Raw genomic sequence first — 17,068 nt, forward strand, 5'->3', positions numbered from 1 at the left:
TGGATATCGCAGCAATAAGTGCATCAGGGGCATTCGGCTGTTCATGAGCATCATGACTATCAAAAATATGCTCTTTAGATTCTTCTGAGAGGACTTCCCACCAGTTAGCCAAAATGCCTGTGAAACCTTTGGTGGTTTCAACCGCAGCGTCACGAGAAGAACAAAGAACCATGGACAAGGCCGATACGAGCTGCTTTCAGCGTTAGATGACGAGTGTCAACCAAGCTGACCATACAAGTGGCATTGACGCCAGACCGGAATAGGGGCTCGATGGCTAAAACAAAACATCCATAGTGGTAACCGGACCGAGTGAAGGACTCGATCTCGGACTGAGAAAACAAAGGGAGGTAGACTCTGGTATTGCCTTCGTCAGCAATATTAATACATACCTCTGAGATTTTGATGTGTCTCAGAGCTTTGTATTGAAACATAGAGAATTTATATACATCCTCCGGATCTATCAGAGGAAGATTCCAAGAGTGCTTGGAATCAGATAACTCAGTGGAGGTAGAGGCGGAGCGAGGGGTAGTGAAACGGGCAGACATGGCACGGATAAGCTTGGCCATTAGGAAACAAAGAGTTGAACAAGCAAATGGCTTCAAACGTCACGCTAGTGCTCAACCAACACACGGCAACTCTGTCCTAAGGGGAGCGGTAGCGACAGGGTCCCAGACACTCTTCGAGTGAAGCACAAGGAAACTTGAACAAGGCTCTGATACCAAATGGCGGAACTTCTTCGTTACACGGCAGACCGACACAAAACACGGCAGATGGACAAGGAACACGGCAGATGGACAAGGAACACGTATGAAGAGCTTAGATATGGTAAACTAACTCGTCACCGATAACGATACCGAGAGGGATAGAGAAGTGGAAATGGGGGGACGTCAGAGGTATGTATTAATATTGCTGACGAAGGCAATACCGGAGTCTACCTCCCTTTGTTTTCTCAGTCCGAGATCGAGTCCTTCACTCGGTCCGGTTACCAGTACATCCACTATGGATGTTTTGTTTTAGCCATCGAGCCCCTATTCCGGTCTGGCGTCAATGCCACTTGTATGGTCAGCTTGGTTGACACTCGTCATCTAACGCTGAAAGCAGCTCGTATCGGCCTTGTCCATGGTTCTTTGAACAAAGAACCTGTATATACCGTCGTATATCCGAATTTTAAGATGTCCCTTGCCGATCCTCATCTATCCACAGCTCTCCGGCTGTACGTGCATGTCAAGGGCCTCCAGATGAAACCAAAGTTCGAACACTGTGCCATTCATGTTCGGTGTATTAATTATTTGGTTTCCACAATCAATCCCATCCCTTGCAACATCCATGCTCCTGATGAATGTGTGCTTTATGGCTCCACCAACGCCGAGGTGATGCGGTTCAAGTTTGATGCTATTCCTATGCCCACGGCCTGGGATATGGATTATCAACAGATAATCCAAGAAAGTGCTGATCAAGAAGCAGCGTACGAAATTGAAGATACGCCTACAAAAGCGATCGTTCGGCGGCGCTCTGGTAATTCCTCTAAGAAAGTTCTGCACCTGGCATTTCCTGCTTCTTCGCATCTTTCTATCGCTAGTACGCCTCCAGCACAGTCCGATATAGCCAGTCTCCCTGAAAGTTCTGCTCGCCAAGATGCTGTACGTGACTGGGTGACTAGCACTGCTGCATCCCAATTTCCTGGAGATGCCAGTCTTCCTTATCGACAGGAGACTACTGTTAACAATCGGCCTCAGTCCCATTCCAATTTTGAGGCGATAACATCAAAGGTGCCAATGATGATGTTCACTCCAACGACCTGGCCCACAGCCAGTGGCTATGAAGATTGCATCACAGACAACAGTAAGGTTGTCTTTTTCCCTTTTGCTATAGCTGATTCAACAACCCCAAGTGCTCAAATTCCAGTTGAACAGCAACAGATGAATTGGTGCAATGCACATAACATCGAAGTGCAGGCCAACTTGGATGATGTTCGTCTGGCCCTTTATAATTTACAGCTCGCCATAGCAGCTCTCGACAAGAAGATTACAAACGCCTTGGCTGCTCCCCCGAGTGTTTCTTCTTCTACTTCTTTTCCTGCTTTCCAGTACATCCTTCCTCCTTCCTCTGCTGCTCCTCCCCTGCAATATACCTTTCCTCCGACTCTCATGTTCCCTGCTAATTCCTTCCTCTCAGATTGTACAGTTACTGATCAACTCCCTTACGATGCTGAACGTGCTGCGGAATGGCTGGATCCGTCACACCCGATCATTCGGGCCTTCCGTTGGACAGAAGCTGACAATTCCGATCGGGCCGCTGTACAGCCTCCCCTTGGAGGAGTTATTCCTCTGCAGCCTGATCTTTTCTTTCCTGTGCTTCCTTATTCTGCCCCCGGACCAGTCGAACAGGATCCTACAGATCATAATCCTTCAAACTCTGATAGTGATGATCCTGATTCTCTTCCTATCTCATCCGCTCCTGTTCATATGCCTTCTCCTTCTGTACAGTCCAGTGTTTTTCTTCCTTCTCTCATGAATCAAGGAGGTATCAAACAAGAAGCTGAGCCTATGCTACAAGATGTTCGCTCCCGCAATACAGTGTTTCCTTCACCACCAGCAACACAAGGTCTTCGCGGAGAATTATTAGTTCCTGAATATACAGACGGCACACTCAATGAAGCAGGAGAATTACGAGTGCGTCTTCAACACAAATCATTCCCTGGGTATGTTCTCAACATTGATGGTGCTTCGCCCCAGGCTTTAAAAGATACGCTCAAGATTTTCTATGGACATATGATGTCCTTAGTGTCCGTCTACAAATGGAATTCTCGTGACGCTGCGGTTGAAACCACCAAAGGTTTCACAGGCATTTTGGCTAACTGGTGGGAAGTCCTCTCAGAAGAATCTAAGAGCATATTTTTGATAGTCATGATGCTCATGAACAGCCGAATGCCCCTGATGCACGTATTGCTGCGATATCCAATCAGTTTCTTCCCACATTTACTGATGATCGCACACAGGCAGCCAATGAATTCTTTGCTCTCAAGCTGTGTGACTTATTCCAACTGGCTCAATACAATGCCCATGCACAACAATTGGTTTATCGAGGTGGGCTCTTTGCGGATGTGTCTGCCAAACGACATTATCTTTTCAGTCTTCCGCATAAGATCGGTGAAGCATGCAATGCCCTTATTGACGCCCAGACTAAGATTGTTAACTTGGATAATCATCCCACTGAAGTCCATAAGACAGTGGATGATTTCATGTTTGCCAATCTCTTCCAACTAGTGCAAGTGTATATCCGCAAACAATGTACAGAGTACACTATGAAAAATAAGATCAAAGAGATTAGTCTGGTATCACCGGCCATTTGCCAGCAGTTTGTGGGTAACTAGGATTTCTGCCCCCAGTCTTATCAGCGACAGTTTGCCTCTACATCTACTTCTCAATGACGGTGACAGCAAAAATCTCAATGTTCGTGCGGCTCTTCTCGGTTTCCACGCCTCCGAAAAATTCATTGGCGTAGCCGCTACCAACGCCGTCCTCAACGCTTCTTATGCAAACGTCGATTCAATGCCAGCAAAACTACAGGATGTTTCATTTGTGGCAAACGGGGCCATTATGCAAAGGATTGTCTGCAGCAACCTAAATCAGGCCAGCAAAAGCAATTGAAGGGCTTCTTCTCCCTCATCAATGATCCCGACCAATGGAAAGTTGTGTCGCAAGGTGTGACAGATGAATCTTTATATGAATGTTCAGAATCAGATACTCCTAATTGTCTGTCTTGTCAACTTGCTCTTCCCCTTGATTTTACAGTCGGTGCTTTTATGAACAATACTAATTTCATTGATTTGGAGCTACCTTCAGATACTGACTCTGACACTTCTGAGGGTCTCTGGGATATTTCTGATCTTCCTCAGCCTCCTCCTTCACCTCCTCCTCGGCCCTCCAGGCCTCAGCCTATATTTCCTTTTCCTCCTCCTTTTGTTCCTCCTCCTACTACTCCTTTGTCTCATAGAGGTCCTTCTGTTTTCCAACCTCTACAGACAATACAGATCTCTGTTCCCCGTTTTCTTCCACCGCCTTTTACTCAAGTTCCTGTACAAACCTTAACCTCTCAGTCCCCATCAACTCCTCACGCCTGTACAGTGCAATTCCAGTCTCTCCAGGAGAATATTACTTTGCTGAAAACACACACTGCCACAATCCTTTCTCAGTGCACTAACTTAACTTCCACTCTGAATTCCCTTGACCAGAAAGTAGTGCACCATCTACAGCAGTGTTCTTCCTCGACTCCACCTGTCCTGCTCTCGTGTCAGGAATTCTTCAAGACTCCTGCACTCCCTGTGCATAATCCTATGAAGACCTGGATGGTGTCTGTTCTTCTGAAACCCCCTGGAGTTCCCCCTTATTCCCTCATTGCCCTTGTAGATACAGGTTCAGGCTTTAACATTTGTAAGTATAATGCCTTACCACAGTACTGGTGGGAACCTCTTAGTAATGCTAATTTAATGCACGGCTCCACTATGGGTGGTGGCACTATTGCGTGTAAAAGATACGCGGCCAATATCTCTATCTCCTTAGGTGATCAGCCTACTGAGATCAGCTTCTATCAATTAGAATCTCAGGGAATTGACCTCGTTATTGGCAATGATTTTTTGAATCGCCACCTCCCTTTTGGTTTTTCCACTAACACTATGGCACTCACCATTAATAACCAACTAATCCAGATTCCAGCTCGGGAAAAGGTTTCGCAGGTCTTAAAGCCGTATGACGAAGATCTTCAAATCGTCAACCAGGCTTCTCCATATTGTTCTGTCCCTGAGCAGTATCGTGCTACACCAACACCTTCTCCTCCGCAGATTGCTGAGTTCAGTCCACATATCTCTCCGTTGGCATCACCTTCTCATCAGGATGCCCAGCCTCTGCTTACGCCTCTGCTTACGGAGCAAGAATTAAAAGATCTGGTTTCTAACCTTGTAGCACAGGACCAAGCTAAAGCTTTGCGTAAACGCACGCACACTCTTTTGGTTTGCCAAACTTTGGCTGAAATGGAACAGCAACTACTAACTAATTGTAGTAGCATGTCTCCACAGGCATTCAAACATGTGTTTCATTATCAAATCGGCCTGCCCATCAAAGAAGGGTCCAAACCCTATAAAGAGAGTCCTTACGGATTCACCAATGAAGATCGACTTTTATGTACAGCTGAAATCACGGATCTCCTCCAGCAAGGTCTCATCAGAGAATCCAAGTCTGCTTGGGCCGCCGTAGCATTTTACGTCAATAAGCATTCCGAGCAGAAACACGGCAAGAAGCGGCTCGTAATTAATTACAAGCCTCTTAACAAGTGTCTCCTTTCCATTGCATATCCTTTGCCTAATAAGGAGTACTTGATGCAGAAGATTAGTGGAGCAACAATCTTCTCCAAGCTTGACCTCAAAGCTGGCTTCTGGCAAATCGGTCTTCTCCCTGAAGATCAGCATAAGACCGGATTTGTTGTTCCACAGGGGTTTTATGAATGGACAGTCTTACCATTTGGGTTAAAAACTGCCCCTGTTGAATTTCAAAAATTCATGGATTCCATCTTTGCATCTATTCATGAGTTTTGTCTCGTTTATATAGATGATATTCTCATCTATAGCAAAGATCCGCATCAGCATCTCAAACACCTCCAACGTGTCCATGATCTTCTTCAACAACATGGGTTGGTTCTCTCTCCCACAAAGATCCAGATTGGCCGTACATCTATTGATTTGCTTGGAGTCATTATTCATAATGGTGCTATACAGTTACAGGACCATGTTCTTAAAGCCCTTGCAGCATTCCCGGCAGAAATTCGTGATCGTCAACAGCTCCAGCGGTTCCTCGGATGTCTCAATTACATCTCCCCCTTCTACCAGCATCTTGCTCGTGACCGCTATCTTCTCCAACTCTGCCTTCGCAAGGATGGTCCTCTGTGGGGTCCAGAGCAAACCACTGCTCTCGCCAATATTCAAAAACAATTGCTCACCTTACCACCGTTAGCCATCCCATCTGTAAATGCTACATTAATTATTGAAACAGATGCTTCGGATGATTTTTGGGGAGCAATCTTGTTAGAACAGGTGGCACCTAAAGAAGAATGTATCTGTGCTTTCCGCTCAGGTATCTTCCAAGGAGCTGAACGCAATTACCACTCAATCGAGAAAGAAATATTAGCTGTCAAAAAGGCTATCCAGAAACTGGAATTGTTCATTCTTAATAAGCCTTTCCTTGTCCGCACCGACAGCCAGAATTTCCGGACTTTCTGTACCCGTAAAATTGATAAACAGATTGGCCGTGGCCGCCTTGCCCGCTGGCAAGAGTTTTTCTCGATGTATGACTTTACAGTTGAATGGAAAAAGGGCGCCCTGAATTATCTCCCAGATATGCTCTCCCGTGAAGGTGCGCCCTACTGGGCCCAACATCCCACTCAGTATTGTGCGCCACTATGACAATAGTATAGCCAGTAACCCAAAGTGTACAGTGAATAGACACTGTCTGGCTTGCCAGATAAGACCTTCACTTTTTCCAATCCACTAACGCACCCGGATTTGCCAAAAGGTGCCCCTGGTTTTGTAGCAAGCACCTGGTATCACTCTCGCCCAAGATGTATATAAGGGACTGAAGTCCCTCATTCTCGGCAGAGTCTGCCTTGAGTCCTCTTGTATCATTTCTTCCTCTCCGGCAATCAAAGTCTTGCTCTCGAAGCTCTTGCTTCTAGCCCCAGTCTTCTTCCTTGTTTTCATGTTGTCTCTTGCCTCTGCTCTTACTCTCGAAGGCTCTCCCATCCAGATCTATTACTCGCTTATGTTCGCCTCCTCTCGCAACGCTTCGTCTTGTCACTCCCAACGTGTTACGATCTATCCTCGTTATCTTCTGCTTCTAGTTGTCTCGTCTCCCCATTTCCACTTCTCTATCCCTCTCGGTATCGTTATCGGTGACGAGAAGCCATTTGCTTGTTCAACTCTTTGTTTCCTAATGGCCAAGCTTATCCGTGCCATGTCTGCCCGTTTCACTACCCCTCGCTCCGCCTCTACCTCCACTGAGTTATCTGACTCCAAGCACTCTTGGAATCTTCCTCTGATAGATCCGGAGGATGTATATAAATTCTCTATGTTTCAATACAAAGCTCTGAGACACATCAAAATCTCAGAGGTATGTATTAATATTGCTGACGAAGGCAATACCGGAGTCTACCTCCCTTTGTTTTCTCAGTCCGAGATCGAGTCCTTCACTCGGTCCGGTTACCAGTACATCCACTATGGATGTTTTGTTTTAGCCATCGAGCCCCTATTCCGGTCTGGCGTCAATGCCACTTGTATGGTCAGCTTGGTTGACACTCATCATCTAACGCTGAAAGCAGCTCGTATCGGCCTTGTCCATGGTTCTTTGAACAAAGAACCTGTATATACCGTCGTATATCCGAATTTTAAGATGTCCCTTGCCGATCCTCATCTATCCACAGCTCTCCGGCTGTACGTGCATAATTGAAGATACGCAATAGTGCCACCACCCATAGTGGAGCCGTGCATTAAATTAGCATCACTAAGAGGTTCCCAACAGTACTGTGGTAAGGCATTATACTTACAAATGTTAAAGCCTGAACCTGTATCTACAAGGTCAATAAGGGCATTGCATGCTTCACCGATCTTATGCGGAAGACTGAAAAGATAATGTCGTTTGGCAGACACATCCGCAAAGAGCCCACCTCGATAAACCAATTGTTGTGCATGGGCATTGTATTGAGCCAGTTGGAATAAGTCACACAGCTTGAGAGCAAAGAACTCATTGGCTGCCTGTGTACGATCATCAGTAAATGTGGGAAGAAACTGATTGGATATCGCAGCAATAAGTGCATCAGGGGCATTCGGCTGTTCATGAGCATCATGACTATCAAAAATATGCTCTTTAGATTCTTCTGAGAGGACTTCCCACCAGTTAGCCTCTGCTTACGGAGCAAGAATTAAAAGATCTGGTTCCTAACCTTGTAGCTCAGGACCAAGCTAAAGCTTTGCGTAAACGCACGCACACTCTTTTGGTTTGCCAAACTTTGGCTGAAATGAAACAGCAACTACTAACTAATTGTAGTAGTACGTCTCCACAGCCATTCAAACATGTGTTTCATTATCAGATCGGCAATACCGGAGTCTACCTCCCTTTGTTTGCACAACAAATCGGTCTTCTCCCTGAAGATCAGCATAGGCTCAGCTTTTTGTTTGATACCTCCTTGATTCATGAGAGAAGGAAGAAAAACACTGGACTGTACAGAAGGAGAAGGCATATGAACAGGAGCAGATGAGACAGGAAGAGAATCAGGATCATCACTATCAGAGTCTGAAGGATTATGATCTGTAGGATCCTGTCCGACTGGTCCGGGGGCAGAATAAGGAAGCACAGGAAAGAAAAGATCAGGCTGCAGAGGAATAACTCCTCCAAGGGGAGGCTGTACAACGGCCCGATCGGAATTGTCAGCTTCTGTCCAACGGAAGGCCCGAATGATCGGGTGTGACGGATCCAGCCATTCCGCAGCACGTTCAGCATCGTAAGGGAGTTGATCAGTAACTGTACAATCTGAGAAGAAGGAATTAGCAGGGAACATGAGAGTCGGAGGAAAGGTATATTGCAGGGGAGGAGCAGCAGAGGAAGGAGGAAGGATGTACTGGAAAGCAAGAAAAGAAGTAGAAGAAGAAACACTCGGGGGAGCAGCCAAGGCATTTGTAATCTTCTTGTCGAGAGCTGCTATGGCGAGCTGTAAATTATAAAGGGCCAGACGAACATCATCCAAGTTGGCCTGCACTTCGATGTTATGTGCATTGCACCAATTCATCTGTTGCTGTTCAACTGGAATTTGAGCACATGGGGTTGTTGAATCAGCTATAGCAAAAGGGGAAAAGACAACCTTACTGTTGTCTGTGATGCAATCTTCATAGCCACTGGCTGTGGGCCAGGTCATTGGAGTGAACATCATCATTGGCACCTTTGATGTTATCGCCTCAAAATTGGAATGGGACTGAGGCCGATTGTTAACAGCAGTCTCCTGTCGATAAGGAAGACTGGCATCTCCAGGAAATTGGGATGTAGCAGTGCTAGTCACCCAGTCACGTACAGCGTCTTGGCGAGCAGAACTTTCAGGGAGACTGGCTGTATCGGACTGTGCTATCGGACTGTGCTGGAGGCGTACTAGCGATAGAAAGATGCGAAGAAGCAAGAAATGCCAGGCGCAGAACTTTCTTAGAGGAATTACCAGAGCGCCGCCGAACGATCGCTTTTGTAGGCGTATCTTCAATTTCGTACGCTGCTTCTTGATCAGCACTTTCTTGGATTATCTGTTGATAATCCATATCCCAGGCCGTGGGCATAGGAATAGCGTCGAACTTGAACCGCATCACCTCGGCATTGGTGGAGCCATAAAGCACACATTCATCAGGAGCATGGATGTTGCGAGGGATGGGATTGATTGTGGAAACCAAATAATTAATACACCGAACATGAATGGCACAGTGTTCGGACTTTGGTTTCATCTGGAGGCCCTTGACATGCACGTATAGCCGGAGAGCTGTGGATAGATGAGGATCGGCAAGGGACATCTTAAAATTTGGATATACGACGGTATATACAGGTTCTTTGTTCAAAGAACCATGGACAAGGCCGATACGAGCTGCTTTCAGCGTTAGATGACGAGTGTCAACCAAGCTGACCATACAAGTGGCATTGACGCCAGACCGGAATAGGGGCTCGATGGCTAAAACAAAACATCCATAGTGGATGTACTGGTAACCGGACCGAGTGAAGGACTCGATCTCAGACTGAGAAAACAAAGGGAGGTAGACTCCGGTATTGCCTTCGTCAGCAATATTAATACATACCTCTGAGATTTTGATGTGTCTCAGAGCTTTGTATTGAAACATAGAGAATTTATATACATCCTCCGGATCTATCAGAGGAAGATTCCAAGAGTGCTTGGAATCAGATAACTCAGTGGAGGTAGAGGCGGAGCGAGGGGTAGTGAAACGGGCAGACATGGCACGGATAAGCTTGGTCATTAGGAAACAAAGAGGTGAACAAGCAAATGGCTTCAAACGTCACGCTAGTGCTCAACCAACACACGGCAACTCTGGCCTAAGGGGAGCGATAGCGACAGGTCCCAGACACTCTTCGAGTGAAGCACAAGGAAACTTGAACAAGGCTCTGATACCAAATGGCGGAACTTCTTCGTTACACGGCAGACCGATACAAAACACGGCAGATGGACAAGGAACACGTATGAAGAGCTTAGATATGGTAAACGAACTCGTCACCGATAACGATACCGAGAGGGATAGAGAAGTGGAAATGGGGGGACGATACAACTATAAGCAGAAGATAACGAGGATAGATCGTAACACGTTGGGAGTGACAAGACGAAGCGTTACGAGAGGAGGCGAACATAAGCGAGTAATATGCAAAGGATTGTCCGCAGCAACCTAAATCAGGCCAGCGAAAGCAATTGAAGGGCTTCTTCTCCCTCATCAATGATCCCGACCAATGGGAAGTTGTGTCGCAAGGTGTGACAGATGAATCTTTATATGAATGTTCAGAATCAGATACTATGCAAAGGATTGTCCACAGCAATAAGTGCATCAGGGGCATTCGGCTGTTCATGAGCATCATGACTATCAAAAATATGCTCTTTAGATTCTTCTGAGAGGACTTCCCACCAGTTAGCCAAAATGCCTGTGAAACCTTTGGTGGTTTCAACCGCAGCGTCACGAGAATTCCATTTGTAGACGGACACTAAGGACATCATATGTCCATAGAAAATCTTGAGCGTATCTTTTAAAGCCTGGGGCGAAGCACCATCAATGTTGAGAACATACCCAGGGAATGATTTGTGTTGAAGACGCACTCGTAATTCTCCTGCTTCATTGAGTGTGCCGTCTGTATATTCAGGAACTAATAATTCTCCGCGAAGACCTTGTGCTGCTGGTGCTGAAGGAAACACTGTATTGCGGGAGCGAACATCTTGCAGCATAGGCTCAGCTTCTTGTTTGATACCTCCTTGATTCATGAGAGAAGGAAGAAAAACACTGGACTGTACAGAAGGAGAAGGCATATGAACAGGAGCGGATGAGACAGGAAGAGAATCAGGATCATCACTATCAGAGTCTGAAGGATTATGATCTGTAGGATCCTGTCCGACTGGTCCGGGGGCAGAATAAGGAAGCACAGGAAAGAAAAGATCAGGCTGTAGAGGAATAACTCCTCCAAGGGGAGGCTGTACAGCGGCCCGATCGGAATTGTCAGCCAACGGAAGGCCCGAATGATCGGGTGTGACGGATCCAGCCATTCCGCAGCACGTTCAGCATCGTAAGGGAGTTGATCAGTAACTGTACAATCTGAGAGGAAGGAATTAGCAGGGAACATGAGAGTCGGAGGAAAGGTATATTGCAGGGGAGGAGCAGCAGAGGAAGGAGGAAGGATATACTGGAAAGCAGGAAAAGAAGTACAAGAAGAAACGCTCGGGGGAGCAGCCAAGGCGTTTGTAATTTTCTTGTCGAGAGCTGCTATGGCGAGCTGTAAATTACAAAGGGCCAGACGAACATCATCCAAGTTGGCCTGCACTTCGATGTTATGTGCATTGCACCAATTCATCTGTTGCTGTTCAACTGGAATTTGAGCACATGGGGTTGTTGAATCAGCTATAGCAAAAGGGGAAAAGACAACCTTACTGTTGTCTGTGATGCAATCTTCATAGCCACTGGCTGTGGGCCAGGTCGTTGGAGTGAACATCATCATTGGCACCTTTGATGTTATCGCCTCAAAATTGGAATGGGACTGAGGCCGATTGTTAACAGCAGTCTCCTGTCGATAAGGAAGACTGGCATCTCCAGGAAATTGGGATGCAGCAGTGCTAGTCACCCAGTCACGTACAGCGTCTTGGCGAGCAGAACTTTCAGGGAGACTGGCTGTATCGGACTGTGCTGGAGGCGTACTAGCGATAGAAAGATGCGAAGAAGCAGGAAATGCCAGGCGCAGAACTTTCTTAGAGGAATTACCAGAGCGCCGCCGAACGATCGCTTTTGTAGGCGTATCTTCAATTTCGTACGCTGCTTCTTGATCAGCACTTTCTTGGATTATCTGTTGATAATCCATATCCCAGGCCGTGGGCATAGGAATAGCGTCGAACTTGAACCGCATCACCTCGGCGTTGGTGGAGCCATAAAGCACACATTCATCAGGAGCATGGATGTTGCGAGGGATGGGATTGATTGTGGAAACCAAATAATTAATACACCGAACATGAATGGCACAGTGTTCGGACTTTGGTTTCATCTGGAGGCCCTTGACATGCACGTATAGCCGGAGAGCTGTGGATAGATGAGGATCGGCAAGGGACATCTTAAAATTTGGATATACGACGGTATATACAGGTTCTTTGTTCAAAGAACCATGGTCAAGGCCGATACGAGCTGCTTTCAGCGTTAGATGACGAGTGTCAACCAAGCTGACCATACAAGTGGCATTGACGCCAGACCGGAATAGGGGCTCGATGGCTAAAACAAAACATCCATAGTGGATGTACTGGTAACCGGACCGAGTGAAGGACTCGATCTCGGACTGAGAAAACAAAGGGAGGTAGACTCCGGTATTGCCTTCGTCAGCAATATTAATACATACCTCTGAGATTTTGATGTGTCTCAGAGCTTTGTATTGAAACATAGAGAATTTATATACATCCTCCGGATCTATCAGAGGAAGATTCCAAGAGTGCTTGGAATCAGATAACTCAGTGGAGGTAGAGGCGGAGCGAGGGGTAGTGAAACGGGCAGACATGGCACGGATAAGCTTGGCCATTAGGAAACAAAGAGGTGAACAAGCAAATGGCTTCAAACGTCACGCTAGTGCTCAACCAACACACGGCAACTCTGGCCTAAGGGGAGCGATAGCGACAGGGTCCCAGACACTCTTCGAGTGAAGCACAAGGAAACTTGAACAAGGCTCTGATACCAAATGGCGGAACTTCTTCGTTACACGGCAGACCGATACAAAACACGGCAGATGGACAAGGAACACGTATGAAGAGCTTAGATATGGTAAACGAACTCGTCACCGATAACGATACCGAGAGGGATAGAGAAGTGGAAATGGGGGGACGATACAACTATAAGCAGAAGATAACGAGGATAGATCGTAACACGTTGGGAGTGACAAGACGAAGCGTTACGAGAGGAGGCGAACATAAGCGAGTAATATGCAAAGGATTGTCCGCAGCAACCTAAATCAGGCCAGCGAAAGCAATTGAAGGGCTTCTTCTCCCTCATCAATGATCCCGACCAATGGGAAGTTGTGTCGCAAGGTGTGACAGATGAATCTTTATATGAATGTTCAGAATCAGATACTATGCAAAGGATTGTCCACAGCAATAAGTGCATCAGGGGCATTCGGCTGTTCATGAGCATCATGACTATCAAAAATATGCTCTTTAGATTCTTCTGAGAGGACTTCCCACCAGTTAGCCAAAATGCCTGTGAAACCTTTGGTGGTTTCAACCGCAGCGTCACGAGAATTCCATTTGTAGACGGACACTAAGGACATCATATGTCCATAGAAAATCTTGAGCGTATCTTTTAAAGCCTGGGGCGAAGCACCATCAATGTTGAGAACATACCCAGGGAATGATTTGTGTTGAAGACGCACTCGTAATTCTCCTGCTTCATTGAGTGTGCCGTCTGTATATTCAGGAACTAATAATTCTCCGCGAAGACCTTGTGCTGCTGGTGCTGAAGGAAACACTGTATTGCGGGAGCGAACATCTTGCAGCATAGGCTCAGCTTCTTGTTTGATACCTCCTTGATTCATGAGAGAAGGAAGAAAAACACTGGACTGTACAGAAGGAGAAGGCATATGAACAGGAGCGGATGAGACAGGAAGAGAATCAGGATCATCACTATCAGAGTCTGAAGGATTATGATCTGTAGGATCCTGTCCGACTGGTCCGGGGGCAGAATAAGGAAGCACAGGAAAGAAAAGATCAGGCTGTAGAGGAATAACTCCTCCAAGGGGAGGCTGTACAGCGGCCCGATCGGAATTGTCAACCAACGGAAGGCCCGAATGATCGGGTGTGACGGATCCAGCCATTCCGCAGCACGTTCAGCATCGTAAGGGAGTTGATCAGTAACTGTACAATCTGAGAGGAAGGAATTAGCAGGGAACATGAGAGTCGGAGGAAAGGTATATTGCAGGGGAGGAGCAGCAGAGGAAGGAGGAAGGATATACTGGAAAGCAGGAAAAGAAGTACAAGAAGAAACGCTCGGGGGAGCAGCCAAGGCGTTTGTAATTTTCTTGTCGAGAGCTGCTATGGCGAGCTGTAAATTACAAAGGGCCAGACGAACATCATCCAAGTTGGCCTGCACTTCGATGTTATGTGCATTGCACCAATTCATCTGTTGCTGTTCAACTGGAATTTGAGCACATGGGGTTGTTGAATCAGCTATAGCAAAAGGGGAAAAGACAACCTTACTGTTGTCTGTGATGCAATCTTCATAGCCACTGGCTGTGGGCCAGGTCGTTGGAGTGAACATCATCATTGGCACCTTTGATGTTATCGCCTCAAAATTGGAATGGGACTGAGGCCGATTGTTAACAGCAGTCTCCTGTCGATAAGGAAGACTGGCATCTCCAGGAAATTGGGATGCAGCAGTGCTAGTCACCCAGTCACGTACAGCGTCTTGGCGAGCAGAACTTTCAGGGAGACTGGCTGTATCGGACTGTGCTGGAGGCGTACTAGCGATAGAAAGATGCGAAGAAGCAGGAAATGCCAGGCGCAGAACTTTCTTAGAGGAATTACCAGAGCGCCGCCGAACGATCGCTTTTGTAGGCGTATCTTCAATTTCGTACGCTGCTTCTTGATCAGCACTTTCTTGGATTATCTCATTGGCGTAGCCGCTACCAACGCCGTCCTCAACGCTTCTTACGCAAACGTCGATTCAATGCCAGCAAAACTACAAGATGTTTCATTTGTGGCAAACGGGGCCATTATGCAAAGGATCGTCCGCAGCAACCTAAATCAGGCCAGCAAAAGCAATTGAAGGGCTTCTTCTCCCTCATCAATGATCCCGACCAATGGGAAGTTGTGTCGCAAGGTGTGACAGATGAATCTTTATATGAATGTTCAGAATCAGATACTCCTGATTGTCTGTCTTGTCAACTTGCTCTTCCCCTTGATTTTACAGTCGGTGCTTTTATGAACAATACTAATTTCATTGATTTGGAGCTACCTTCAGATACTGACTCTGACACTTCTGAGGGTCTCTGGGATATTTCTGATCTTCCTCAGCCTCCTCCTTCACCTCCTCCTCGGCCCTCCAGGCCTCAGCCTATATTTCCTTTTCCTCCTCCTTTTGTTCCTCCTCCTACTACTCCTTTGTCTCATAGAGGTCCTTCTGTTTTCCAACCTCTACAGACAGTACAGAACTCTATTCCCCGTTTTCTTCCACCGCCTTTTACTCAAGTTCCTGTACAAACCTTAACCTCTCAGTCCCCATCAACTCCTCACGCTTGTACAGTGCAATTCCAGTCTCTCCAGGAGAATATTACTTTGCTGAAAACACACACTGCCACAATCCTTTCTCAGTGCACTAACTTAACTTCCACTCTGAATTCCCTTGACCAGAAAGTAGTGCACCATCTACAGTAGTGTTCTTCCTCGACTCCACCTGTCCCCTGCTCTCGTGTCAGGAATTCTTCAAGACTCCTGCACTCCCTGTGCATAATCCTATGAAGACCTGGATGGTGTCTATTCTTCTGAGACCCCCTGGAGTTCCCCCTTATTCCCTCATTGCCCTTGTAGATACAGGTTCAGGCTTTAACATTTGTAAGTATAATGCCTTACCACAGTACTGTTGGGAACCTCTTAGTGATGCTAATTTAATGCACGGCTCCACTATGGGTGGTGGCACTATTGCGTGTAAAAGATACGCGGCCAATATCTCTATCTCCTTAGGTGATCAGCCTACTGAGATCAGCTTCTATCAATTAGAATCTCAGGGAATTGACCTCGTTATTGGCAATGATTTTTTGAATCGCCACCTCCCTTTTGGTTTTTCCACTAACACTATGGCACTCACCATTAATAACCAACTAATCCAGATTCCAGCTCGGGAAAAGGTTTCGCAGGTCTTAAAGCCGTGTGATGAAGATCTTCAAATCGTCAACCAGGCTTCTCCATATTGTTCTGTCCCTGAGCAGTATCGTGCTACACCAACACCTTCTCCTCCGCAGATTGCTGAGTTCAGTCCACATATCTCTCCGTTGGCATCACCTTCTCATCAGGATGCCCAGCCTCTGCTTACGGAGCAAGAATTAAAAGATCTGGTTTCTAACCTTGTAGCACAGGACCAAGCTAAAGCTTTGCGTAAACGCACGCACACTCTTTTGGTTTGCCAAACTTTGGCTGAAATGGAACAACAACTACTAACTAATTGTAGTAGCACGTCTCCACAGGCATTCAAACATGTGTTTCATTATCAAATCGGCCTGCCCATCAAAGAAGGGTCCAAACCCTATAAAGAGAGTCCTTACGGATTCACCAATGAAGATCGACTTTTATCTACAGCTGAAATCACGGATCTCCTCCAGCAAGGTCTCATCAGAGAATCCAAGTCTGCTTGGGCCGCCGCAGCATTTTACGTCAATAAGCATTCCGAGCAGAAACGCGGCAAGAACGGCTCATAATTAATTTACAAGCCTCTTAACAAGTGTCTCCTTTCCATTGCATATCCTTTGCCTAATAAGGAGTACTTGATGCAGAAGATTAGTGGAGCAACAATCTTCTCCAAGCTTGACCTCAAAGCTGGCTTCTGGCAAATCGGTCTTCTCCCTGAAGATCAGCATAAGACCGGATTTGTTGTTCCACAGGGGTTTTATGAATGGACAGTCTTACCATTTGGGTTAAAAACTGCCCCTGTTGAATTTCAAAAATTCATGGATTCCATCTTTGCATCTATTCATGAGTTTTGTCTCGTTTATATAGATGATATTCTCATCTATAGCAAAGATCCGCATCAGCATCTCAAACACCTCCACCG

At 46.4% G+C, this 17,068-nt stretch overlaps 1 protein-coding gene across 1 annotated transcript; it reads left to right on the plus strand.

Annotated features, from left to right (window-relative positions):
- The first annotated feature begins 15,770 nt into the window (after nt 1-15,770).
- LOC147889875 (uncharacterized) lies at nt 15,771-16,715 on the plus strand. The gene has a single exon (XM_087391021.1). It carries the CDS (start codon nt 15,771-15,773, stop codon nt 16,713-16,715), a length of 945 nt encoding a protein of 314 aa, XP_087247147.1.
- The last annotated feature ends 353 nt before the right edge of the window (nt 16,716-17,068 follow it).

This window comes from Dipteris shenzhenensis, chromosome 19, assembly GCF_047967505.1.
Source record: "Dipteris shenzhenensis isolate YYH24624 ecotype China chromosome 19, Dip_SZ_1.0, whole genome shotgun sequence".
Classification (NCBI taxonomy): domain Eukaryota; kingdom Viridiplantae; phylum Streptophyta; class Polypodiopsida; order Gleicheniales; family Dipteridaceae; genus Dipteris; species Dipteris shenzhenensis.

Bases quoted from the DNA above. Each gene is read 5' to 3' on its own strand.
- LOC147889875 (XM_087391021.1), top strand. From the start codon at position 15,771: ATGGTGTCTATTCTTCTGAGACCCCCTGGAGTTCCCCCTTATTCCCTC.